Source organism: Nilaparvata lugens, chromosome 11 (genome assembly GCF_014356525.2).
Source record: "Nilaparvata lugens isolate BPH chromosome 11, ASM1435652v1, whole genome shotgun sequence".
Taxonomy (NCBI): Eukaryota; Metazoa; Arthropoda; class Insecta; order Hemiptera; family Delphacidae; genus Nilaparvata; species Nilaparvata lugens.
In genome coordinates this window covers 39,150,738-39,178,580 of record NC_052514.1, presented here as the reverse complement: position 1 = coordinate 39,178,580, position 27,843 = coordinate 39,150,738, and the positions used below count along the sequence as shown (strand labels likewise).

General features: G+C 32.4%; 2 protein-coding genes across 2 annotated transcripts in view; one reads left to right on the top strand and one right to left on the bottom strand.

The window, feature by feature from the left end:
• Positions 1-655, top strand: part of LOC120353693 (endocuticle structural glycoprotein SgAbd-9-like) — a 31,401-nt gene extending 30,746 nt beyond the window's left edge. The window contains exon 4 of the mRNA XM_039438415.1: positions 197-655. Coding sequence (XP_039294349.1) covers positions 197-296 — 100 coding nt within the window. The 3' untranslated portion in view covers positions 297-655. The remainder of the gene's footprint in view (positions 1-196) is intronic.
• LOC111056842 lies at positions 515-27,843 on the bottom strand. Its single transcript, XM_039438414.1, has 9 exons — positions 27,774-27,843; positions 25,112-25,262; positions 20,442-20,664; positions 16,209-16,260; positions 13,596-13,772; positions 9,294-9,483; positions 6,731-6,920; positions 3,389-3,476; positions 515-1,786 (listed from the first exon to the last, which is right to left on the bottom strand). The coding sequence occupies exons 2-9, from the start codon at positions 25,232-25,234 to the stop codon at positions 1,735-1,737; spliced, it is 1,095 nt and encodes a 364-aa protein (XP_039294348.1). The 5' UTR covers positions 25,235-25,262; positions 27,774-27,843; the 3' UTR covers positions 515-1,734.

Genomic DNA, 27,843 nt, shown 5'->3' with positions numbered 1-27,843 from the left:
GAAACTAACCACCGTGAATAGTTTTCCCAAACCCAGAATGATTAATTAATTTTCTGTTCTTCTCTTAAATTCATCCAACAATCTCAATAAATGTGGATTCGTTAAAAATAAAATTATGGGAGTAATTAGTTGTTCTACAACATCCAATTTAACAATGAATTTCACAAAAAATGTAATTTTCAATTTTTTTTTGCAGTTACCAACCATCCGGCCCCAACATCCACCCCGACATCATCAAGTCAGTGGCGCTCCAAGTGGCCGAAGCCCGAAGCAAACCTCCCGGTGCCGAATACTAAGAGATGACATCACTGCTATGACGTCACAGTTATGACGTCACAACTCCTCATCAAACGTGTTACCAACCACCTCCAATCAAAATTCCACCTGTGATCGTTAGTTTTCGAATTAAATTTTGTACAAGATGTGAATCATCGTATCTAGCTCTAACATTACTGTAACTTTATTAATTACATTTTTCAAAACCTTGAAAAATGAAACATATTTGAAGATAAAACGTTTTGTATGTTTTCAACCCATGTGAGCTTGATTGAATGTGTTCATAAAGATAATGTGGTCATTCATGATGAATCAAGTTATTTATTTTTGATGTATGCCTACTGATTATTGAACATGAATAAATAGTATTATTCCACCATTTGTTGTTTCCATTCTTTTTTTCACCACTATACTTCCACTATAAAAATTTCTCTTCCTTTATTGTAGTGATGAAGTCCAAGATATAATAATTCCAGTATTTAACACTACTTCAATGACCATAAATGTATGTGTACCAATAATGGTACATATTAAGGTTTTTCCATGGACTATGTGAACCATAGTTGGAAATATAGACTACAATAATCATGTTCCAAGCACTGTGGTTATATCAGGAGCACAAGAGCAGCTATAGTCCACTGGTCCACTGGTAAAGTTCCCACATTTGTAGCCGGTGGTTGAAGTGTCATATTAAGAACAATTTTATTATCTAAGTAACATCCCTCGCAAAGCCTCGCAATTGCGTCTCTTGGTGATATTCCCATGAACAATTCAATTTGAAATAATAATCTACAAAATTGTGAAGTTATCATACTTTGCGTTTATTCTAAAGATAGCGAAGTAGACAGTTAACAAGAAGAATCAAGATAGTTAATTATTCAATGTATTCTGAGACTCCATAATTGTCAGTGCTTCACCTCCAATCAACGCTGACTGTTTAGATTGAATCTCAAAAATGCATTTTCAAACCGTTTAAACTAAACTTTCAATTCGTTCCTGGTCAGCTTATCGATTAATAATGGTTTAAACAGTGTTCAAGTTTAAACGCGTTTACTTTAGATGCAGTCAATGATCATTGACAATTCCTTTGCAATCAAAAAACTGTTAATTTGAAAATGTTGATTGAAATCAATTAGAAATTAATTCAATGATTTTTATTTGACATTGACTACAACATATTCAACATTAGTCGGAGCCAAAATTTTTGTATATAAAATATATTTTTCAAGTCAAAAAGGTGGGTACAAATGTTTCTATTGTAATTTTGAATAATTCTCTGTTGGAGATATAAGGATCATCATCGTTATAGAACAACGTTTCGATGGAAGGTAATATTCTACTGTTTAATGAATATCTACTATATTTAGCGTAAAATAACAAATCTATGTATGGTTATTCTCTGATATCAGCTTAAGGATGATTTCTTCTAATATGATATTCCTTTCAACATTTCCGTGGTCATTTCTTCGGAATAGGTAGCCGTAGCATGTCATCATTCTCAACTGGAACACTGAAAAAGAAATTGAAAAAATTTGGAAATTTGATACATGAAACATTGGTACTGCATAAAAACTTACTTTCAAGTTCAAAATATTGTCAGTTGATTTTCAGACCCTCGAACATTTCCAAGCTCTGATGGAGAGTTATATTTTTGGAGGCATTTTAATAAATCTCATAAGAATTGCTCATAAGAGTTAGTCAATGTCGAAAATCATTGAATCAATTTCGAAAAATATTTATCGATACATGATACAAAATGACAGATTATACGTGGAAGGATACAAAACATTTTTCCAATGAACTCTATTTATTTGTTGTTGGTTATCCATCTTGTTTCCACTATTATTATCACTATTAATTTTATAAAACTTTAAAGTGAAAAAGCACTCACATTATTTGATGTGGCGACGTCCGTTTCGTGCTGGTATCGCACATTTTCAAGCCAAACAGGAACTGGCTTGAAAATGTGCGATACCAGCACGAAACGGACGTCGCCACATCAAATAATGTGAGTGCTTTTTCACTTTAAAGTTTAATAAAATATATTTATTTATTGAGTAGAGCAAACAATACAATAGTCTTCTTCTGCTAGTGCCTATTCGTTCCGAATACTGGCGATCAGCCTGACTATGGATATCTTATTTACAGCCATCCTAAAAAGTTCAGGATTGATAATACAATAGACAGAAAAGAAAAAAAAACAGGCTATTGCCCAAAACTTTTTCTATTTCTAAATTTTGTCTTAAATCGTACAAATAGATTAGATATAGATAGATAGAATGTAGGTTATGTCCATTACAATTTTTTCACCAATAAATCATTTATTTTCAAATTACAAATCAAAATAGAACAAACAATAAATTTTAAATTTAGATACTTCTACACAAAATACCGGTACCCAGAATACATGAATTCTAGGTACATTTCTTGTAACTGCTCTAGTTTTTTATAATATCTTTCAATAGTTATTTGTGCAACTAGTGCGCAAAGTGTCAGTTTGCTGCACCGAAAGAAACGTTTACGCCCGTGCGTAGGCGAGGGCGGAATGGTTTCTTGAGTGCAGCAGAGGAACTTTGCGCACGTATTTCACATTAAGTTTTTCCTACAGTTACCATTGAATATGAAAAGTGGTAATTATGGGTAAAATTGCCTGAAATCCATCAAATGTTTTTCTGTGTAATTTTATTATTGATAAAAACCTTAATCCTAAAATCCTAAAGTCCTCGTTGTCCTTGGTTATAATATATAATGAATAATAATTAGCGCGTTGTGCTTGGTTGCACCTCTGCTCACTATAGCAGCCACAGCAGTCACTGTTACCAACTTCATTTTGATTTTGCTGCACTGTTGCTCCATATAACCTACTAAGTATTTTGCGTTGCCATGTTGCAAATCTGGAGTGCAGAAAAATTTTTCCCGCACTAGAGCGGAAAAGTGATTCTTTGCGTTCTGTAATCAGTGCAGCAATGGCCACTTTTCAACGTAACTGTAGGAAAAAGTTGTTTTTCAACACACATTTCTGTGCAAATATATTATTTTCTGGATAATATTTGACAGTTTAAAAAACCTGCATGAGATTATTATGCTATTTTTATAGTGGTAGGCTACTCACGAGTAAATTTCTATTCCTGGTCTTGTTTCATCGTTTGATTTTCCATAGTTTTTATCTGTTTCTGGCTCTAGAAGCTCCAGTTCACCGTCTGAAAAATTTCAAATTCTTATAGTGAGATTCACGTTTTACAGTCAGTGAGAACGGCATAGTTGCCACGTTTCTTCTTCCATCTATAGTTGATGACTATAAATTAAAGTTTCTTGCATTTTCAAGTGTAATAATAATTTGTTTCATCTTTCTGATCAACCGAGATACAAATTTTCTAGTATAATGTATATTTGGATTGTAAATTTTTGTGATCTTCTATAAAAGTGTTTTCATAACCTCATTTGAACTATTTTTATCAAAATTAGGGAGAGGAACAGTTTTGGGTTTATCCTGTTGATTCTCTCCCAATCATTAATTTGATGTTGTGACTAAGGAATGTAAATGTAAATGTAATGACTGCGATGCAAGTCATCATAGGCTATATAAGTGTTAGATATACAATATAATAGATATAAGTACCCTTTGAAATTAATAAAATTATAGATTAAGAATATAATTTGTTATAATTTGTATAATAGATTAAGAATACAATTTGTTATAATTTTTATTTTTAATCTATTATTTTATTATTTTAAAGGGTACTATAGTTATATATTTATAAATAAAATAAAATGTCTCTGAATTCATACATATTTTAACTGATAGATAACCCATTACTTTATTGTTGATAATGATCTCAAATATATTACCATATTCGCCTAGAAAATCTAAATTTTTTCATGATTTTATATCTAACTAGCTGGCCAGGCGAACTTCGTACCGCCAAATAGTTTAATGCATCTCATGATAAACTTTAGCTTGATGCACACCTGAAGAGGCGCGATGCGGCATTTTTTTATATAGATAATTTTCTTACTGCAAAATAAATAATTTTCAATTTATTCTGAACACCGAAGACAGCACAATTAAGTAATATTCGAAACAAAGCAATGTCTTTAGAGCATGTCTTCAAGCTGAGGTCGCACTGCTGGATGGTTACACACAAAACAGTCATTTTGTTTTTAGTCGGGGCGTTTAGAATAAAATACATGGGCGGTTATGGAGCGGAACACACTTTTGTCTACTATGTACCGACGGGCTGTTGTATGAAGCAATGATTCAAACAGCTGATTTTTACTTTCCTTGCCCTATTACCATAGGTAAGGAAAGTATTGCTTTCCGAAAAAAATTAAGGTACCCCAATTTCTAAATTTCTATACGTTTCAAGGCCCCCTGAGTCCAAAAAACTGGTTTTTGGGTATTGGTCTGTATGTTTGTGTGTGTGTGTGTGTGTGTGTGTGTGTGTGTGTGTGTGTGTGTATGAGTGTATGTGCGTCTGTGTACACAATATCTCATCTCCCAATTAACGGAATGACTTGAAATTTGGAACTTAAGGTCCTTTCACTATAAGGATCCGACACGAACAATTTCGATCAAATGCAATTCAAGATGGCGGCTAAAATGGCGAAAATGTTGTCAAAAACAGGGTTTTTCGTGATTTTCTCGGAAACGGCTCCAACGATTTTGATCAAATTCATACCTAAAATAGTCATCGATAAGCTCTATCAACTGCTACAAGTCCCATATCTGTAAAAATTTCAGGAGCTCCGCCCCATCAATGCAGATAGATTCCCAATTATCAGGCTTCAGATACAATTGAAACAAAAAAAAATCAATTGGAGTAGATTGAGCATGAAAATCTCTACAATTAATGTTCAGTAACATTTTCACCTAAAATTGAAAATAAGCTTTAAATTCGAGAAAATGCGATTATTCAATTGCAAATTATTGTTGATTTTATTAAATCATTCACTATGAAGAGATAGCAGACCTCATGTGTGTCTCCAGCGTTATTGCCCCGTCACCAGCTGGCTCAAATATTTGAATAGTAGACTTGAGATGCGCGGAAACACTAGCGTCAGTGATCAATTTTCATAACGGCAAGGAAAGTTGTGTGAGTGCGCCACACCAGATTTTTATTTCTGTGTGTGGCCAGCTCACAAATCTTTTCCCATAAGGATTACATGTGAACTTTGAAGGACCGTAGAAGATTGTCCTGAAGCCGAATTATAAATTTGATAGGTCATAAACCTGGTCCTGAACAGAACTAACACAACTAAAAAAATCACCAAATTCGGTGCACAAATGAAAAAGTTATTGAATGTCGAAATTTGAGGCTCGATTTTTATTTATATAGATAATACATTTTCATAACTAAGCAATTGAATATTCCTGGTAGGGAGTTCATTATATTATATATTAATCAGCTGATAGTTGCAGTGAAAGTAGTTATAATTTTTCTGCTCAAAATTTTCAAGTTTATTTCAATATTATTGAAACTTTCGGATTGTTTAATGTTATTTCCGGCTCTTATCAACCCTTCGAAATTCAAAATTCATCAGTCATATCTCGAATACGTATTCTCTGAGTGTTAATCTGGTGAAAACAGAAATTTTAAACTTAACCTCACTTTGGACTATTTATGTGCCAAAATCAAGGAATTGAAGAAGTTTTGGGCAATTGCCTGTTTCTCTTTCCAAATATCGTGTTTGTGACTGTTCCAATAAATAAATATAAATTATTTCTTCATAGCCTACAAAAGATCTAGGGTAGCAACGGTGTGGAGCCGAAAAAGGTATCTGATTTGTCTAGTGACAAACACAAAATAATAGCAAACCGATGTTGATCAGGTGCTGACTAGAAAAAAGTGTGTATCCCACAGAGGGTTCAATAGATTGCAGTGTTTCAGTGAAAGAGTCATACCTGCACCCAATTTCAATTCATGAGAAGTTAAAATGAATAGCAGCTTCATTGATTAAAAAGGTTTTCACACATTCACACTAGTTGAAAACAGAAAAAACCTAATTAGGTAGGTACCTTCAGGGAAAATTTCAGATAGATTATTCTATTGAGAAATTTTCTAAACATACAAAGATTTACTTCCTCAAGTTTTGAGAGAATTTTAGTTGACTTACAAAACCATCAGGTATCATCAATTACCATCAGGGAAAACTTTCAGAGAGAATATTAAATTGTGAAATTTTCTAATTGATTGATCAATTTCCTTTATTAAGGGCGGACCTAAGGTCCTCTCTGCCACACAACTGTTGACTTACAAAACCATCAGGTATCATCAATTAACATCAGGGAAAACTTTCAGAGAGAATATTAAATTGAGAAATTTTCAAATTGATTGATCAATTTCCTTTATTAAGGGCGGACCCCAGATCCTCTCTGCCACACAACCCTAATCATAATCTCTAATCATAGAGAGATTTTCCTCTTGGAAAATTCAGTGGATTTTAGTTTACTTACAAAAATAAACTTGTTTATTATTTTCCGGAAGAAAGTAGTGGAAATCTCTAATCTTGACACTCTCCGTCTGATTGTTCACACTCAATTGAAATTTCCATACATCCATTGTTTGACTGTAAACAATATATGCAACTGGGTTTCTTCCTACGATTTCAGTAACTCGTCTCAAAAATATTTTGTCAGCTTCCTTCTGAGAACATTAAAACATGATATGAATAATCACATTCATAAATTCATAATTGATAGAGTGATGGATACTCATTATCATCATAGGCCTAATATATTAATTGTAAACACATGAAGTAACCTTCTATTTAAAACATTTTGAACTTCAAAGCATTTCAAACTAAAATAATATAATGAATTGAAAATGAATGAATAAATTCTCTTAAAAATGAATGGAAAAAATATTAATAGCATTTCACTGCAATATTTTCTACATTATACTACCTATACAGAATATTTCAATACCTCATCTTATCCTTGATTTCAATAAGAATGATCTAATTATATATTATATCATAAATGAATATACGAATATGATGAGAATAAAAAATATTATTTTAAAAATTCGACTGAGTCACTGACAATGCTGTACAACAGTTTCATAATGAAATAAAAACACACATATATCATAAAACTCTACAGTTTTATTTGGTGCATGACCATAAAAACACTCATCTATAACCTTATAAATGAATAAAACTGTAGAATTTCATGATATATGTGTGTGTTTTTATTCCATTAGGAAACGGTTGTACAGACAGCATTGTCAGTGACTCAGTCGAATTTTTAAAATAATATATTTTTATGCCCATCATATTCGTATATTCATTCATGATATAATATATAATTAGATCATTCTTATTAGATTCAAGAATAAGATGAGGTATTGAAATATTCTGTATAGTTAGTAATGTAGAAAATATAACAGTGGAATGCTATTAATATTTTTTCCATTCATTTTTAAGAGAATCGATTTTATATTTTTATAAACGCATCAACTCAATTTTTCAATTGTATGCAATTAATGTGAGCAATGTTATTCATACAAATTTGATGCATTTTTTGTCTATTATCTCCAACAATTTTTCAGAAATAGTTGAGAGAAGAGTTTGTCTGTCTTATCTATTTTAACTATTTCAAAGGTAGTTCGCGTGAATAAGTTGAATGAACAAATGGATAAATGGATGATTGAATGATGAGAAATCTACTTTGTGGAAATGAATAGGTAGCTGAAAATTTTGTGATGTGAACAGCTACAAGACAACCAATTTTGGACTATGTGTAATCTTATCTTAATTTGGGAGAGGAATAGCACAAAATAGGTTACGGTACCTTATTTTCTCTCTCCCTATCATTTTTGATGATGTAGCCTACTTGTATAAATTAATAAAGATTAAAATGGATAATTTTTTCATGAGAGCATTAATTCTGCAAGGTATCTATACAAGATTGAGTGAACAAATTTAACACTGTTATATCAGAGATATTAACAAAATTCACTGTTATATCAGAGATGTCATAAAAGTTGAGTAATCACTGTTCAAATGAAACTATCTTGTAAGTGGTGAATAAATTTATTTTTAGAGTAATGTTGTGGAACTATTCCATAATTGAAAAGACTTGAAAAATTGACAAAAAATCCACTCTACCACTCCTGTGAAATAGTATTTTTTTCAAAATAAAGTGAATTTTTTGACAATTTATCAAGTTTCTTCTATAAATTTATTAATTATATGTTATAAAAATGAATCTAACAATAGATATATGTATCAGGAAGCCTAATATACAGGAAATGATGAGAAGGGTGGAATGACTGTTGATGAAAAAATATCAAATTACAATTTTTTTTCAGAATAAAGTTAGCAATTCTACAAACAAACTTAAAGCTCACAAGACAATATTGTCATCTGATTGTGAACTCGAGCAGTGATCAGCACAACTAGAGGGAAAGTTTTTCCATTGAATAGAAATTATTAAACGAAAATCCCAATTAAATGCTGTAAATCACCCCGAAGACTTCTGCTACTGCAAATATTGACAACAGGATAAACAGCTAGATGGAAATTCGATGAGCACTACTATACAAAAATTATTTGTCAGCCCGGGAAATGTTTTTCCATTGATTTATTTTGAGATATTATTCATTTATTCATTATACAATAAATAAATTATCAAAATGATACGGAGAGGAAAAATAAGGAAACCTTGTGCTATTCCTCTCCCAAATTTAGATAAGGTTACACATAGTCCGAAATAGGTTAAGTCTTGTAGTTCTTCAATTTACCAAATTTTCAGTACTTAAGTATTTCCACAGAGTTGGTTTTCAAATTTAGATGCTTCAAAGCTTAACATAGAGGAAATATTTCACATTATTATAACTGGAATGAGAAATATTCAGGTACTGTATTAAAAATATAATTTTGAAGAATTACCGAAAAACAAACCAAACTTAATTATCTATTGTTAAGTTTTGTAAAAGATCAATTGCACGGTAATATTAATTAATGAATTCTAATGAAGTCTTATTTTATTTCATTATAGTGAGTATAATGCTTACTGGCTGACTAATGGTGCACCTCCACAGTTCTTGATTAGTCACTGTGAAATATTCGATCAATTGATACCAAGCCAACTGTTTATATGTCTTTCTCCTCCGATCCAGCATCACATAACTCATTATCTCTTTTCGTATTTTGGGCATAAACTGTCCTGAGTAGAGTCTAGGGTCATCTGTTATCCTAGTACACCTTTGAACATAAAAAATTACAGCGCATTATACATACAACATATTAATGCATTTTCAAGTGTAATAATAAATTGTTTCATCTTTCTGATCAACCGAGATACAATTTTTTTAGTAAAATGTATATTTGGACTGTAGATTTTTGTGATCTTTATAAAGTGCTTTCATAATCTCATTTGAACTATATTTATCAAAATTAGGGAGAGGAACAGTTTTGGGTTTATCCTGTTGATTCTCTTCCAATCATTAATTTGATGTTGTGATTGAGGAATGTAATAAATGTAATGTAAAAATGTAATGTAATAACATACAACATTACAACCTACTTAGGACTGTGTCACCTAAGGTGGCGGTTCTAGGCCTAGGCTGGGTAGGCGGCCGCCTACCCAGTTTTTATGAGATTTTTTTTAAATTTTTCATGTAAACCTAAAAATGTTAAATAAACAATTTTTATATTTAATAATACATCTTCATTTAATACCTATATGCTTTGACGTCTTTTTTACATGAATTACTTAAGTAGCCCTACCCTAGGTCTATGAATAGACCTACAGTATGATAAGTTTTGCCTACCCAGTTTTTTATGTCTAGAACCGCCACTGTACCTTATCTATATTTGGGAGAGGAATAGCACAAGGTTAGCTTATTTTTTCTCTCCCTGTCATTTTTATGATGTACTTGTATGGATCAATAAAAAATCAATAAAATCTGGACATACTTGAAAACATTGTTTTCAAAGATTTAGTAGATTTTTAAACAATACTCAATGGACAAAACATATGGAACTATTAAAATTCATAACATTATTGTTCATGGTACATGACTTCAGTACAATCTATAATATAATAAAGGAGAGAATAGGCTTATAAACGTACACAGGATGAGAAATTTACGAATGAAGCATCATCACGGACTGATTAACTTGAGATTTTGCATATCGGTCCTTAATTTACCGAGGATGTTTTTTGGTCTATTTTGAATTCTTCAAGATTACTGTAGGTCAAGTCTTTAAATGGACCCTCGCGGAGCACGGGTTACCTTCTAGTATTCAAAAAAGTTCAGTTCATTGCCTAGCATTAATGTCTCACTCAATTTGGTATGATATTATTTACAAAATTCGTGATTTTTACTTCCAATTACAAGAACGAACTTCTAGTTGATAACTAAGCATAACTAGTACTAAGTATACACACTTAGCACTTTCCAGCAGAATACATTATTCTAAAATGATATTAATTACTTTGTTGTAGTTCAGACATTGTGTTACTTGTGAACATTTGAAAAATCACTTACTTTTCTTGGAGTATTGAGGAATGCATTTCACTCCTGAAGAGTGAAACTTTTTATTCTTTATTGATTGATTGATACAATAAGTACATCATCAAAATGATAGGGAGAGAGAAAATAAGGCAACCTTTTGCTATTCCTTTCCCAAATTCAGATAAGGTTACACATTGATGAATAATTAGGTTTGTTTTTTGGTCCTGCAAAATTATTTCTCTTATATGTGAATATTTCCTATTTTAGTCATAATAATGTGAAATATTTCTTCTATGTTTGGTTTTGAAGCATCTAAATTTAAAAATCTATACTTTGTGAAAATATTAAATTGATAAGGACTATATAGTCTGAAATAGGAAGTCTTGTAGTTGTTTACTTCACAAAATTTTGAGTCGCTTATCAATTTAATATTTTCACAAAGTATAGATTTTCAATTTAGATGCTTCAAAACCAAACATAGAAGAAATATTTCACATTATTATGACTAATAAAATAGGAAATATTCACATATAAGAGAAATAATTTTGCAGGACCAAAAAACAAACCTAATTATTCATAAATTATTAAAACAAACTTAAATTAATTTGATAACAAAGGAAATTTTATCTACTATCATTATATTCTAACTTACTATAATATTTTTGGTTTGGGCTAGTCATCTTAATAATTAACAATAGATAAAATAAATCCAAGTACCCTTTTTAAGAGTAGGCCCCTATATCGTGGAATCTTTGTCTTGCTGTTCTCGGATTCTTATAAGAACTGTAGAAGAGAAACATGGACTGCAGCGATCAAGTTGTTTAAATTTGTACAATGTTGAGTAAAATTTTCCACTAAGATTTCTTACTTTCCTTGCCCTATTACCATAGGTGAGGAAAGTATTGCTTTCCAAAAAAAATTAAGGTACCCCAATTTCTAAATTTCTATACGTTTCAAGGTCCCCTGAGTCCAAAAAAGTGATTTTTGGGTATTGGTCTGTATGTGTGTATGAGTGTATGTGTGTCTGTGTACATGATACTTCATCTCCCAATCAATGGAATGACTTGAAATTTGAATCTAAAGGTCCTTACGATATAAGGATCTGACACGAACAATTTCGATCAAATGCAATTCAAGATGGCGGCTTAAATGGCGAAAATGTTGTCAAAAACGTGGTTTTTCACGATTTTCTCGAAAACGGCTTCAACGATTTTGATTAAATTTATACCTAAAATAGTCATTGATAAGCTCTATCAACTGCCTTAAGTCCCATATAAGTAAAAATTTCAGGAGCTCCGCTCCATCTATGCAAAGATTGATTTTAGATTCCCAATTATCAGGCTTCAAGTACAATTTAAACAAAAAATTGATTGGAAAAGATTGAGGATGAAAATCTCTACAATTAATGCTTTGTAACATTTTCACCTAAAATGGAAAATAAGTTCGAAATTCGTGAAAATGTTATTATTTCAATTGCAAACTGTTGGCAACTGTTGATCATATTAAATCATCTACTATGAAGATCATCTACTATGTCTCATTCTCAGCAAATGCAGCAGGAAAGCCTAGTATTTATTTAAAAATTAAACTTCACTCTGAGTGCACAGACAAGAATCTCTGCGTTTGTCCAAGTATTGAAAATGTAAGTAACCTAAAATATCTAGGGATAATTATTGACGAATACCTGAAATGGCATTTTCATTTAGCTTATTTATGTAAAAAACTCAAATATATTTCTTTCAAATTCTATAAAATTAACAAAATACTCAAACTTCAGGATTTAAAAACAGTATATTTTGCTTTGGTGCAATCCATATTAGAATATGGGATAACAATCTGGGGTGGGGCTTTCGATAGTCATTTAAATAACTTATTTATCACTCAAAAGTTTATAAAAACAATATTGAATAAACCTCGATTGCATCCAACGAATCTGCTATTTGAAGAATTTAATGTGATACTGTAAGGCAATTGTACTTGAAAAATTTAGCAAAATATATTATAAAGTATAAAAACAAATTTTCATTAAATGATATAGTTCAATATGATTTAAGACCAAATACAACCTATAAATATAAAATTTATAGAACAAAACTAACAGTAGTTAGAAGACAGGTCATTTATATAAGTACTGGGTTCATAAATGAATTGCCTTTTGATCTGGAAGCAAAAATTAATTACAAAATACTGAAAAATTGGATAAGAGAAAACTATTTCTTTTCAATTGAAGGCATAATCTAATTTTTTTAAAACATATTTTAGAGCGTGAATTATTTTTTTTCTCTATTATTGTATAAAACTAGGAAACAACCAATGTAACTAGCTGATTGCAACTCTCACCAGCGGGCAAGGCTTGATTCCTTTTGCTGGTGATGCCGGATTACCATTGAGAATCTAATTATGATTTTGGTATTATTTATGCTTAATTTTTATTTTAATTATTTTATACTTTTGATTATAAAATTATGTATTTTCTTTTATTATGTTTTGAATATGTATTTATTGTATGGCAAATAAATGATTTGATTTGAGATTTAGCAGACCTCGTGTGTCTCCAGCGTTATTGCCCTGTCACCAGCTGGCTTGGATCTTTGAATAGTAGACTTGAATTGATGCGCGTGAACACTAGCGTCAGGTGATCAATTTTCATAACGGCAAGGAAAGTTGTGTGCTTGTGTGTTATTTTTTTAAGTCATTTTTTATTTCTTGATAATTCCACATTATACTATATAATATACTATATTATTATTAATAATTTCTCTGTATAACCGTCATACTTTCCCCAAATTTTTGTGTAATTATGACCAATTTGAAAAAAAAGAAAATTCAAAAGTTATGTAAAAAAAACAAACTCACACAGCAATTTGCTTATCCGTGCCAACAGTCTCCTCAGGATTTGATCCCACAGACCACTTATCTCCTTTGGAGCCAACTTTTTCATAGTGGATTCCCTTTGCACCAACATTATCTTTGTGAAGATTTCTATCTTTCAACTTTCTGTCATTTTGGAAAACTTCTATTGGATTGAGCATACTGAATATAGAAAATCAAAATGTATTGTGATGAATGAACTTAAATATATAATGAACGAGATATGAATTTATTGTGATATATATGATATATGAATGTCAGATTTATCCATATTACTCTTAGTCCAGTCACTATATACATTGGTGCATGCAATTCATATTGTGGTTCTGATTTTTTAATAATATATCATTTGGGTACATAAGAGAAGTCCAGAACCAATTTCTTCATGCAAAATTTCTTTGTGCTAGAAACAGGGTAGCCCAAAAACCTCGTATTTTCGGCTCACTTTCCAGTTTTCAGCTATTTCTTCCAAATCTTCCAAATCGGACAGAAAAATTTGCTCTTGCCTTTTTTCTAGATTATGAAATTCTAAATAAAATGAGTTTATTCGGAACTCTCTATCTCCAATGAATACTGAGTTATGATTTTTCAAAAATGAGTGAAATTTGAAGAGAAAATCAATTTTGATGAATTTTAGTTTTTGATCAACAATATCTTCCGATTGTTACCATTTAGATGCATAATTCAAAATCCCTCTGGGAGTATTTTTGTGCTCTACAATCTGAGATCAGGTAGAGCACTCTATCTCATATCGACTTCCAGGTACACCTAACAACAATGCTCCTTGTATTGTGAAAAACACTTAATTTACAGCTTCAACCATCATCACCAACTACATACTGTAGTCTTCACATTGATATTTTGCATTGATATTACGAGGTTTTTGGTATTTAGATACTCTGTATCTAGCACAAGGAAATTTTGCATGGAGAAATTGGTTCTGGACTTTTCTTATGTACCCAAATACAGTGGCGGTTCTAGACATAAAAAACTGGGTAGGCAAAACTTATCATACTGTAGGTCTATTCATAGACCTAGGGTAGGGCTACTTAAGTAATTCATGTAAAAAAGACGTCAAAGCATATAGGTATTAAATGAAGATGTATTAATAAATATAAAAATTGTTTATTTAACATTTTTAGGTTTACATGAAAAATTTAAAAAAAATCTCATAAAAACTGGGTAGGCGGCCGCCTACCCAGCCTAGGCCTAGAACCGCCACTGCCCAAATAATATATTAAAAAATCAGAACTACAATATAAATTGCAAGCACACCCCCTTTTTTATGTCTATATTGACTGGACTATCTACAATATCCGGGCATCGGACATCGGGCCTCGGGCTACGGGCACCGAACTTCGCTCCGGAGTACAAAAGCATACAGATTAAATGCATTTTGAATGTTAATATATACAGTATTGTTACCTAATTGACGTGAAATGTGACTTTCGACTCTACGATGTGTGATATAATTTTTATATTATATATTGTATGATATTAAATTATCAGCTGTATGAACTTGACGTTGTCTATGTTAAAAATGAATTAGATTACAATAAAATTCTAATTATTTATGTAATGTAAGAAAATCTCAGTATCCTTTAAATTACCATCAGAATTAATGATGAAGCAAGTGGATCATGTTGATATATGGGATATGAGCATTCAAATTGCAGTTAAATTTTTCGGTACCTGTATTTTATTATTACAATAGTTTACAATAAATTTCAAATATTAACTAATTGCTATTGTTGGAGTGAAAGTGGTAAGAATGTGTGTGTGTGAATGAAGCATTACAGATTGTTTTTTAAGCTGTGATCCTACTTGCACGCGAATTATATTCACTTTTGAACAATTAATTACGACATAGCAGCTATGTGTGTTGATGAAGGGCCTAGTGTCCGAAAGCGCTCACTAATGTGAGAGGCATTTTTTCTCTGAAGCAAATTGGTTCAGTATTTATTTGTAAGATATACTTTCAATTAAAAAAATACCTGGAAAGTGAGAAAATTTCCAAATTCACAGAATTATTTTGTGTCCAATATTTGATAGTATCATAATTTCAAGACAAACGACAGAGTGATTACAATATACTCACCAGGTTTTTTTCAATTTAAAATTATCTAAAGATATATTTTGAGTTTCATCTCACCTTATACACCTAAATAAATCATCTTATTCCTCCTTTTATTAATATAATAGAAGTTCAATAGTACACCTATATAGACTAAAAATTAATAAACTTCTTCTTCATCAATTATTATTAAACGAAAATTCAAATTGAATGCTGTAATTCACCCCGAAGACTTCTGCTACTGCAAATATCGACAACAGGCGGGTAAACAGCTAGATGGAAATTCGATAAGCGCTACTATTCAAAAATTATTTGTCAGCCCAGGAAGAAGTTTTCTGGGTGAATATACAGCATTCAATTTGGATTTTCTTTTAATAATAATAATTCATTCAGTAGCATTTGAATAATGCAACATCTCAGTTATTTCCATCCTTTTTTAAACATTCTGTAGGTATGAGTTATATTATGATAATGTTGATTCATTATTTTTTATCCACCCAATTCTAGTGAAATTATAGTCTTACCTTATTCTGTCCACAATATCGTAGGATGGATCCAATAGTTCAACAAAACCATCTGAGAATTTAAGGATTGAATATGAGAATTAATTGTGAATTATTGACACTAGGCTATATGATTCATCAATTATCATATATTTTATACACTATAATCCACCACACTCCAGCAATTATCTTATTTATTTGATATATTATCTTAATATATTATTTTAATCATAATAGATTCAAGTAAGTATAGATTTATTTTTGATACAATAACAAATCATATGAATATGATCGGGATAGAACAACAGGCATAGCCCAAAACTATTTTGTTCTCAAATTTTGATAAATAATGAATAATGTCCAAAAAATAGGTTATGTTCTTACTGAGGAAAGTTAAAGTTCAAAGTGATTGGCAAGAGAATGAACCCATGAACAAACAAAATAGAGCATTATATTGAACTAAGGTGGAATAAAAGCGATATTGTCAGTTCGACATAATTAATTTGAGCCAAACTCGAGTTTCAATGCACTAAGGCATCATCTTCAGTGGTCCTCTCTTTTGCTTATGTAGACTGAAATGTTCTAAGCTAAGCTAATGGTTAGACTGAAAAGTGAAGATGATGCCTTCGTGCATCGAAACTCAAGTTTGGCTCAAATTAATTATGTCGAACTGACAATATCGTTTTCATTTCACCTCAATATTATGGAGAAACTCCACAATATCTCTGTTCATAGTGTAAATTCTAACATATGAATTTATGAACTGATCTTCATCCTTACCGTATTCATTAGGAGCGTGTACATATTATATATATCTTCAACTATTTTTTAGACTCATTATAAACTTGGTGAACATTATAATATTATTATACATTGTTATCATAGCATCATGGAGTTTAATTGGCGAATTATGCTTTAATTATGATGACCAAGGGCTACTTCAATAGAAAAAGAAATAGAATGGGATGAATCTACTAGAATTCATAGTGTTTTACATTTATTACATTTACATTTAGTACATTCCTTAATCACAACATCAAATTAATGATTGGGAGAGAATCAACAGGATAAACCCAAAACTGTTCCTCTCCCTAATTTTGATAAAAATAGTCCAAATGAGGTTATGAAAACACTTTTATAAAGATCACAAAAATTTACAGTCCAAATATACATTATACTAAAAATTTTGTATCGGTTGATCAGAAAGATGAAACAAATTATTATTACACTTGAAAATGCATTAATAAATTGAAAAATATTAAAAAACTTGATAAATCTGAAGCCAGAAAAATTACAAAAACATTCACTATCTTCAACCTTATGAATGAATTTTTAATGGTTTTATAATTAATTCTTAAAATATTACTGTTTTGTGAAAAGAAGTGGAAGGTTACTTCTAAGATCCATTCTATTTCTATCAAATAGATTAAAAATACAGAATTTATTCGAATGAAGTTGACAATTTCGTCAATATTTTAATACCAAGTTTGTCATTCACAGTATTAAGCCTCGTTTAGGCTACACCAAAGTTATTAACAAAATGTTAATAACTTAATCCTTATATATCCTATTAGATTGAACGGAACTTGACGAACACATATTTTATGTTCATCATGTATATGATAAGTTCCGTTCAATCTAATAGAATCTATAAGGACGGAGAAATAAAAATTTTGTTATTAACTTATTAGTAAATAAGAATCTATTATTACACCTCTATACTAGCTGGCTTTTATAGCCTGGTATGATTATGATATACGTTTAAACAATAATTATTTAAAAAGTTATTGTTAATTAACTTGATAAAATAATGATTCAATGAATGCAAACTAGAAGTGTCTTCATGAAGCAGCTAATGAGATATAAATTCAGTTATTTTTTGAAAAAATAATAAATTATGTTTTAGCAAACATATGCATAACTCCTATTAATCAGTATCAATTACTAATAATTTATTCATTCATTGTCTTTTTTCTTTAGGACTACTTTGAAATATAGATAAAAATATAAATATAGATCTCAGTGTCCTTTAAATTATTTTTTCACAACATATGCTTCGGACATTGATGCCATTTTCACTTGAAAATGAGATTTATATTATTTTTATTTATTCATTCATCTATGGAATGATAAAAGCAATCATGAAATCAATTTTTCTTTTTCAAAGTATATTGAGATTCAATTTAATCTGTCAGCGTCAATTGAATGAGAAGTGCTAGTATTATCTATAAGGAATGCTGGTTGAATGATTTCGGTCACCATTTAAAATTTTTTCTTCGTTGAATAATTTAATTATTATCATGTTTCATTTGTAAAAAATTGAAAAATTATAGTTTCGAATAAGATTTCAGTGAATTCCACTATAATAGATAATACTGAATATATTATTGTGTAGCAATCTCATTTTTCTCAATAGATCAGCTCTTGTAACAAATTCAAGACATTCGAGAAACCATCCCGTTTACAATACCATCAACAGAAATTGAAAATTATTTAAAAGTTGAATTATCACACTCACCATATCTCATAATTTTGAAGTCTGATAGTCTAATGTACTTGACTTCAGTGACGGAAACAGTCTCTGACTTTCTGTTCTTATTCCACAGAGATGGAACTCTTTCAACCTCCATGCCATCGTAATAAAAAATCTTTTGAATTATTTCTGTAGTTCCATGGAGCTTATGTACTATCCTCATGAAGAATACATCGCTTTCCTCATGAGAATTAAAAAGGGTGCTATCCTGTTAAAGGGAGCTCTTATTAATATCGACTATCTTATAAACTATTTATATCGATATTTATCGTCTATTACCTATTGGTCTATTTTATTAATGAAGTAGATGATATTTTGATAATGAAAGTAACTGGAAATAATTTAAAATAATTGTTTTTTTTTTGGATCTTTCTTGGTTCTTCAGGGCTATGGCAATTCCATAGGCTGTTACTGTTACTTGACAGACTTTCATGATCGTGAATACGCATGCCTGATTTCTCGAAGAAGGTATACGTTTGGTGTGAGTATTATCATAGCCACCTCTAAAGCTGCGTACACATATTCGCGCTTCCAACCCGCACCGAGCACGCTCCGCCCTCGTTCCGCCCTCATACCGCCCTCGTTCCTCCATCGAACCACAGTCGTTCCGCCCACGCACCCATCATGAACGTTACGGAAGATGTAAGCTCTTCTCGCGTTCCCCGGTCGAACCACTGTTGCTCCCCGGTCGATCATCAATCGCTCTGCTGGAATGACGTTCGGTTGCGGAGCAGAGCGAAAGTCTGTACGCACCTTAATACAAGACCGCGGCCTACGATATTGCAACGTCGCAGTGTAGGCCTACAATCTAAGTGCCTGTTCACATAACAGCGATTTACGTTCGGTTATCGCGCGGTTGACAAACCGAGCGATTGCCAGGTATAGGGAAACACATGGTGCCGTACACATGCATCGCTCGGTTTTAGTAGTCGCCGGCGAATCGCGGCGGTTGTAGTCTCAGACTACAATGTCATGTGTGTAGTCTCAGACTACAACCGCTCGGTTGTCGCTCGGTTGTCGGGCGGCTCGATATACTAGAGCAGGCATGAGAGCGTACTAAGAAATAAGAAATAATACTAAATAATACGCTTAATACTAAGAAAATGAGAGATTGTACACATGTCTTCAGTCAACCGAGCGGTTTCGAGCAGATCAGAGCAGTAATATATGTTTTGAGAGTAATACAGTGATTGAGTACATAGATTAAGATATGAAGATTGAGTATATAGATGTTGTACCTAGTAATTATTTATCATAACCGAGCGCAAACCGCTCATGGATCGCTGTCATGTGTACATGATTGGCGAAAAAGATTTTTAAAAATACCAGCTGATCTTTTTCACCAATCATGTACTAGTAGTTCTGTGAACAGTAGACCTCACGAAGTATTCTCATCCACAAGTACCTGATTGAAACTGTAGACCTTATGGAAATACAGCAATAGAATGATTTCGGTCACCATTTCAAATTTTTTTTCGTTGAATAATTTAATTATTATCATGTTTCATTTGTAAAAAATTGAAAAATTATAGTTTCGAATAAGATTTCAGTGAATTTCACTATAATAGATTATACTGAATATATTATTGTGTAGCAATCTCATTTTCTCAATAGATCAGCTCTTGTAACAATTTTAAGACATTCGAGAATCCATCCAGTATGGACGTTTACAATACCATCAACAGAAATTTAATATTCAAAATTTGAATTATCACACTCACCATATCTCATAATTTTGAAGTCTGATAGTCTAATGTACTTGACTTCAGTGACGGAAACAGTCTCTGACTTTCTGTCCTTATTCCACAGAGATGGAACTCTTTCAACCTCCATGCCATCGTAATAAAAAATCTTTCCAATTATTTCTGTAGTTCCATGGAGCTTATGTACTATCCTCATGAAGAATACATCGCTTTCCTCATGAGAATTAAAAAGGGTACTATCCTGTTGAAGGGAGCTCTTATTAATATCGACTATTTTATAAACTATTTATATCGATATTTATCGTCTATTACCTATTGGTCTATTTTATTAATGAAGTAGATGATATTTTGATAATGAAAGTTAACTGGAAATAATTTAAAATAATTGTTTTTTTTGAATATTTCTTAGTTCTTCAGGGCTATGGCAATTCCATAGGATGTTACTGTTACTTGACAGACTTTTATGATCGGGAATACGCATGCCTAATTTCTCGAAGAAGGTAGACGTTTGGTGTGAGTATTATCATAGCCACCTCTAAAGCTGCGTACACATATTCGCGCTTCCAACCCGCACCGAGCACGCTCCGCCCTCGTACCGCCCTCATACCGCCCTCGTTCCTCCATCGAACCACAGTCGTTCCGCCCACGCACCCATCATGAACGTTACGGAAGATGTAAGCTCTTCTCGCGTTCCCCGGTCGAACCACTGTTGCTCCCCGGTCGATCATCAATCGCTCTGCTGGAGTGACGTTCGGTTGCGGAACAGAGCGAAAGTCTGTACGCACCTTAATACAAGACCGCGGGCTACGATATTGCAACGTCGCAGTGTAGGCCTACAATCTAAGTGCCTGTTCACATAACAGCGATTTACGTTCGGTTGTCGCGCGGTTGACCAACCGAGCGATTGCCAGGTATAGGGAAACACATGGTGCCGTACACATGCATCGCTCGGTTTTATTAGTCGCCGGCGAATCGCGGCGGTTGTAGTCTCCAGTCCAACCGCTCGGTTGTCGCTCGGTTGTCGGGCGGCTCGATATACTAGAGCAGGCATGAGAGCGTACACATGTCTTCAGTCAACCGAGCGGTTTCGATCAGAGCAGTAATATATGTTTTGAGAGTAATACAGTGATTGAGTACATAGATTAAGATATGAAGATTGAGTATATAGATGTTGTACCTAGTAATTATTTATCATAACCGAGCGCAAACCGCTCATGAATCGCTGTCATGTGTACATGATTGGCGAAAAAGATTTTTAAAAATACCAGCTGATCTTTTCCACCAATCATGTACTAGTAGTTCTGTGAACAGTAGACCTCACGCAGTATTCTCATCCACAAGTACCTGATTGAAACTGTAGACCTTATGGAAATACAGCAATAGAATGATTTCTCCACACATCTGTATAATCACTTGTCAGCTGATTTATGATAAATAATAAATTATTCTATAGTATGATATTCACTCTAATATTAACGTATGAATGACGCTTCTTTTTCCTTTCATATTATCCTTGAAATGCAAAATTTCCAAAAACCTTGTATATACGTCGACGTGCAATTAAAAAAAGAACATACCTGTCAAATTTCATGAAAATATATTACCGCGTTTCGCCGTAAATGCGCAACATATAAACATTTAAACATTAAGAGAAATGCCAAACCGTCGACTTGAATCTTAGACCTCACTTCGCTCGGTCAATTAGATTGTAGGCCTACACTGCAACGTTGCAATATCGTAGGCCAGAGCCTTGTATTAGAGGTGGCTATGGTATTATTGTAAACTATCACAGAATAATAAATTGTATTCGTACGTTATTTTTAAAGACAGAACAATTTATTATTGTGCCAATTTGTATTTACTTCAAATTTTGAAATTCAAATCGATAATCTATCATTAATAAAATTACTCCACTTGTATGGGCTACTTTATTACAGTTAATAAAAACATGTAAAACCCATTTTATTTAAACTAGTCGTTGAAATGTTTTGAACAAGAAGGGTACCACATGATTGTTCTATATTGTTTTTATAATAATAATAATAATAATAATAATAATAATAAAATAATAATAATATAATAATAATAATAATAATAATAATAATAAAATAATAATAATAATAATAATAATAATTTCAATTTCAATTTCAATTTATTCATTTCTTCAAATTACATTACAATCATAATACACTCAGTGCTTAAATAAATTGAAATATTAATAATAATAATAAAATAATAATAATAAGAGAAGAAGAAGAAAAGAAGAAGAAGAAGAAGAAGAAGAAGAAGAAGAAGAAGAAGAAGAAGAAGACGAAGAAGACGAAGAAGAAGAAGAAGAAGAAGAAGAAGAATGAAAAACGTGGACTAGTGACTGCGTTTCATTCGTGAGGACTCAAAAGAATTTAAGAGGGAGCCAGCGAAATGGGAGGGTCTCCGTTCCTCGGGATTTCATATCATCCTGCCTATAAGGTTATTCGATGAACATAGCCCAAAAGGGGGAGTTCCTCAGATCAGCTAGATTCCAATGTGTCTTGTCTATAAAATTAGATGAACATAACCTAAAATTTTCTATTCAATAACGTTTTAAAGGTGGGAGGAAAGATTTGGAAGGTTAGCTATTTGCGTTTAAATGGCAATATGTTGATATTATTAAAAAATGTCTGATGTTTTCAGACAATGAACACGAAGGTTAGGGTTATTGTTTCTGAATGGCAATATGTTGTAATCACAATCAATTTCATTATGATTTCAGACAATGGAACAAATAATCAGAAGTAGGAATGCAGTACAAAATGAATAACACCACCAAAAGGTTTTGTTTGATTATGTCTTGGATATAAAAGGGTAGTAAGGGGAGTTAGGTTCTCGCTTTTTAATGACAATATATCAGTTTCCTTTAAAATGTTCTGATAATAAAAACAGGCAATGAAAACATTGACCACCCCCCTGATCCTGGATGAACTGAGACACAGGATGAAATGAACGTCACCAAGCCCAATTCACAAATCAATATCCGCCTATCACTGCCATCTGTTCTCACAAACCTCAACTACATTAAGCTTTTCTCTACTCAAAATTCCGTAATCGATGTTTTCTAGACTCTATATCTCTATTCACATAGAATATATTCGATACAGAAGTCCCTCACTAGATTCTATGAGGTCCAAACTAATTGACAGTATAATTTTTAATGATTAAAGTATGTGGGGTGATGAGGTAATGGATAAAACATGTCCCACCTCTCACTGGAGTAACTTTGTAGGGTTCCCTTAACTGTTCACACACATCATGTCATTTCGCACAACATTTATGAATTAAAACATGAAAACACTTAACATTGAATGAATTGGATACGGTATTAAGTTTAGGTTATTGTGTACTGTATCATCACGTTGGTGATGCGACCTATCATCACGTTCGTAATGCTACAGTATGCATAAAACTTTACCTTTTCTAGGAGTTCAGTATCTTATGACCATGACAAACATTTTTTGAAGAATCAACATCCTAACCCCCCCAACTATTGGGACGATGTTGGTTCATCATTACATAAATAAAGCTTACATAGAACTATGGCTAGCAAATTGAATTGCTCTCAAGAATATAGGCAGAAATAGTTATAGAATAATGAAAAAATTATTAAAAGATTCTATGATTATAGAATAATTATAGAATTATAAATAATTCTAGACTTACTGGGAATAGTGTGATAAAGTGGTGAATTATCGTTACTGGTCTATAGGCCTATCAGCCCCCAAATTGATTAATAATATTAAAATTAAATTAGAAACATTTGTTGCCGTTCCTATACTGGAGGTGTTTCATTTTCATTAATGATAAACCACGTATGAGTCTATATATAAAATATATATATATATAATATATATATTATATATATATATATATATACGTATAAGTGGACTCTATATGCTGACGACACGTCACTGATATTTGCAGACAAAAACTTGGAGGATCTTGAAATGATCAGGTTGTACAGTTCTTCAACACGCTTTTCCTGACAGTCAATTCTAAAAAAGAAGAAGAAGAAGAAGAAGAAGAAGAAGAAGTAGAAGAAGAATAAGAAGAAGAAGAAGAAGAAGAATCTTGAAATGATCAGGTTGTACAGTTCTTCAACACGCTTTTCCTGACAGTCAATTCTAAAAAAGAAGAAGAAGAAGAAAAAGAAAAAGAAGAAGAAAAGAATAAGAAGAAGAAGAAGGAGAAGAAGAAGAAGAAGAAGAAGAAGAAGAAGAAGAAGAAGAAGAAGAACTAGTATGGGAGCTTTTACTCAGATTAATAACTATGAAATTCTAGAAATTATTAACATTATCACACTTTTCTGTGATTGAGTATTAACATAGAGAAACAATAGCGTAAGTAGATATTCCATGGTATAGGGCGTTTATGTTGCAACTTTTACTGTTATCTCAAGCCGATTACTGTCGACTATTGTCGATTTTTACTGTTTTGACCGGGTAAGAGTGTATGAAGGGCACAATATGAGAGACTACCAGCGTCATAAATCTTCACAGGAAAGAATTACTTGGACTATCAGCTTGAGATAACAGTAAAAGTTGCGACATGAACGCCCTATACCATGGGATATCTACTTATGATATTGTTTCTCTATGGTATTGATGAATTTGACTTACAAGTTTTCTATTTTCAGATATATTTGAAAAACTTACTCCCTCTTTCATGCATGCCCACACTTCTCTCTCAGTTACCACAAAATATTTTCTGAAAATATCATCCTGACTAGCATGTGCTTCTTGATTATATTCAAAAACTTTGGTTCTATATTCATCCATGTATGCATTTCGTGACCTCCTTGTGCACCTAATAGAAAAAAACATATATTTTTTGCGAAGCATTTATAAAGTTGATGGATTCACAAATTTCGTTTTTTGTAGATATGCTGTCTATTTGTATGCCTAGTCATATTAATTTTCAATTTATAATAATATTGTTCATTCATTTCTACTTCTATACAACATAAAAATATTTACTCAGACTGAGGTTCTTTCAGTTTCAACCCCAGCATCTTTCAGTCTCCTGTCAAGCGTAATCTTCGAAGATCGATATCTAGAGGTCACTATTTTAAATCTGACTCTATGACTCCGACATTATCATCTATTCACGTAATATAATTTCCCGATAATAATATCGATATGTTGACGTAGGGATAGAGCTCTGCAATAATGTTTTTATGAATTCTTCACTATATGCTGACGACACTGTGATCATTTTCAACACTGAAGATAAACTACAATATGCTATTTCCAAGTTAAACGAAATTGGGTTGGACTTTGGCATGAAAATCTCACCTCAAAAGTCCAAGATAATGGCATTCAGAGGAAGTGGCCAGTCAGATCAAAAATCTTGATAGACAATCAAACATTAGATCAAGTGAGAGACTTCAGCTTCTTGGGATGCCGCATTTCATTCGATAAGGATGAAGATGTTGGTGAAAAAGTGGCGAGATTCAGTGCGGTCTGTGGCACTGTAAGACGAGCTATAGGGAGGCGAACGAGACAAGATACCCAGTGAAGTTTACAAAACAATGGCGATACCGTTAATAAACATACGGTAGTGAGGCATGGATCTTAAACAGACAAACTGAATCTCGTATACAAGCTGCTGAAATGAGATTTTTACGAGCGGTCAAAGGTTGTAGTAGACTGGATAAAATAAGGAATGACAACATACGAGCTGAATTGAATGTAGAACTGCTATTGGATATTCTGAAGAAATATCGGGAAAATGGTTACTCATTTATTCAGAATGGCATCCAATAGGCTTCCAATATTAGCATGGGAGTACAAACCCGAAGGAAAGCGAGGCATAGGAAGACCAAGGAAGAAATCGATGCCGGTACAGGCCAATAGAGCCTAATCCTTGTAAGAAGATGATGATGATGATAATAATCTCCCTTTTGGTGAACAGGGCACCAATCACCCATCTAACTCTTTTAATAGCTGTATTTATCCGTTTATTTGTATAATTATTCAAACAGCACTTTTCATCAAAATTATATTGGAAGATGAAAAACAGATACATTTTTATTGTATAATAGTTGTAGGAAACACATGTTTCGAAAGGGTCCAATTAAGAACTTGACCTACTGAAATCTTGAAGAAATTTAAATAGGCCGCTAACCATCTTCAGTTAATTAAGGTTTGATTAACTAATTAATTAAGGTTTGAATTTGATTAACATTGGTGTTGCTACCCTTGTCTATCATTCGACAAAGCAGATAGCGCTATCCTTCTCTAGCTATGCAACGTTGCCAGATAGATTCTCAACAATGCAGGATTATTTAACAAATTATTCGATCTATATGCAGAATTTTAAGTTGATCAGTCCAGTAGTTCAGACGTGATGATGCGTCGAACATAGGTTTCCATCCCGTACGTGTATAAGCCAGTACTTCCTTTCATTAACCGAGCAAAGTGAGGTCTAAGATTCAAGTCGACGGTGTTGCATTTCTCTTTATGTTTATATTTATGTTCATATGTTCCGCATTTACAGCGAAACGCAGCAATAGATTTTCATGAAATTTGACAGGTATGTTCCTTTTTGAATTTCGCGTCGACGGTTACACACAGTTTTTTGAAATTCTGCATTTCAATGATAACACAAAAAGAAAAGGAGTCTCCTTTGAACGCCAATATTACCGTCAAAATCAGACTTAAAGGTGCGTACAGATATACGCGCCGCGAACATGAGCAATTCACTTTTTATCAGCTGATGCCAAGCTTTTTATATCTGTATCTTACCGTTTCTGTGAAAATGCAGATTTAGTCAGCTGATTAAAAGTGAATTGCTCATGTTCGCGGCGCGTATATCTGTACGCACCTTTAGAGTTACGGTATTCATCATAAATCAGCTGTCTAGTGGACTATTAATAATACTACCCGCTCAAAAACATAGAACATCTTGAAAATGTATCTTTCCATCATCGTTAGTAGACAGTTGACTATAATACTATCCGTTCAAAAACATACACCATCTTGAAAATGTATCTTTCCATCATCGTTAGTAGACAGTTGACTATAATACTATCCGTTCAAAAATATAGACCATCTTGAAAATGTATCTTTCCATCAACGTTGTAGACAGTTGCAGCCAGACCTGATAACAGCGCTCACACTCACATTCCGGGACGACACGTCACGGTACAATAGGACAGTAGGTTCTATGTTTATTTATGATTTTTTCTAGACATTTTAAATTGATAAATTATTCACTAATTTTTGAGAAAACATAACAACAGGTCAATGTAACTTACTGAGCGCGAGGTCTACTGTTCACAGAACTACTAGTTATACTATAGATAATTTTACTCACAACACTTTTGCGTTTGTTTGAATGACTTCCTCCCATCTCTGTCCCACTCTAAGCTGCTGCTCTTTGATCA

Excerpts from the sequence above, each read along its gene's own strand:
- LOC111056842 (XM_039438414.1), bottom strand. The coding sequence starts at position 25,234 with ATGGATGAATATAGAACCAAAGTTTTTGAATATAATCAAGAAGCACAT. Across the intron at positions 16,261-20,441 it reads CTTCAAAATTATGAGATATG|ATGGTTTTGTTGAACTATTG; the intron begins GTGAGTGTGATA and ends TTAAATTCTCAG. Across the intron at positions 3,477-6,730 it reads TAATAAACAAGTTTATTTTT|ACGGTGAACTGGAGCTTCTA; the intron begins GTAAGTAAACTA and ends GAAATTTTTCAG.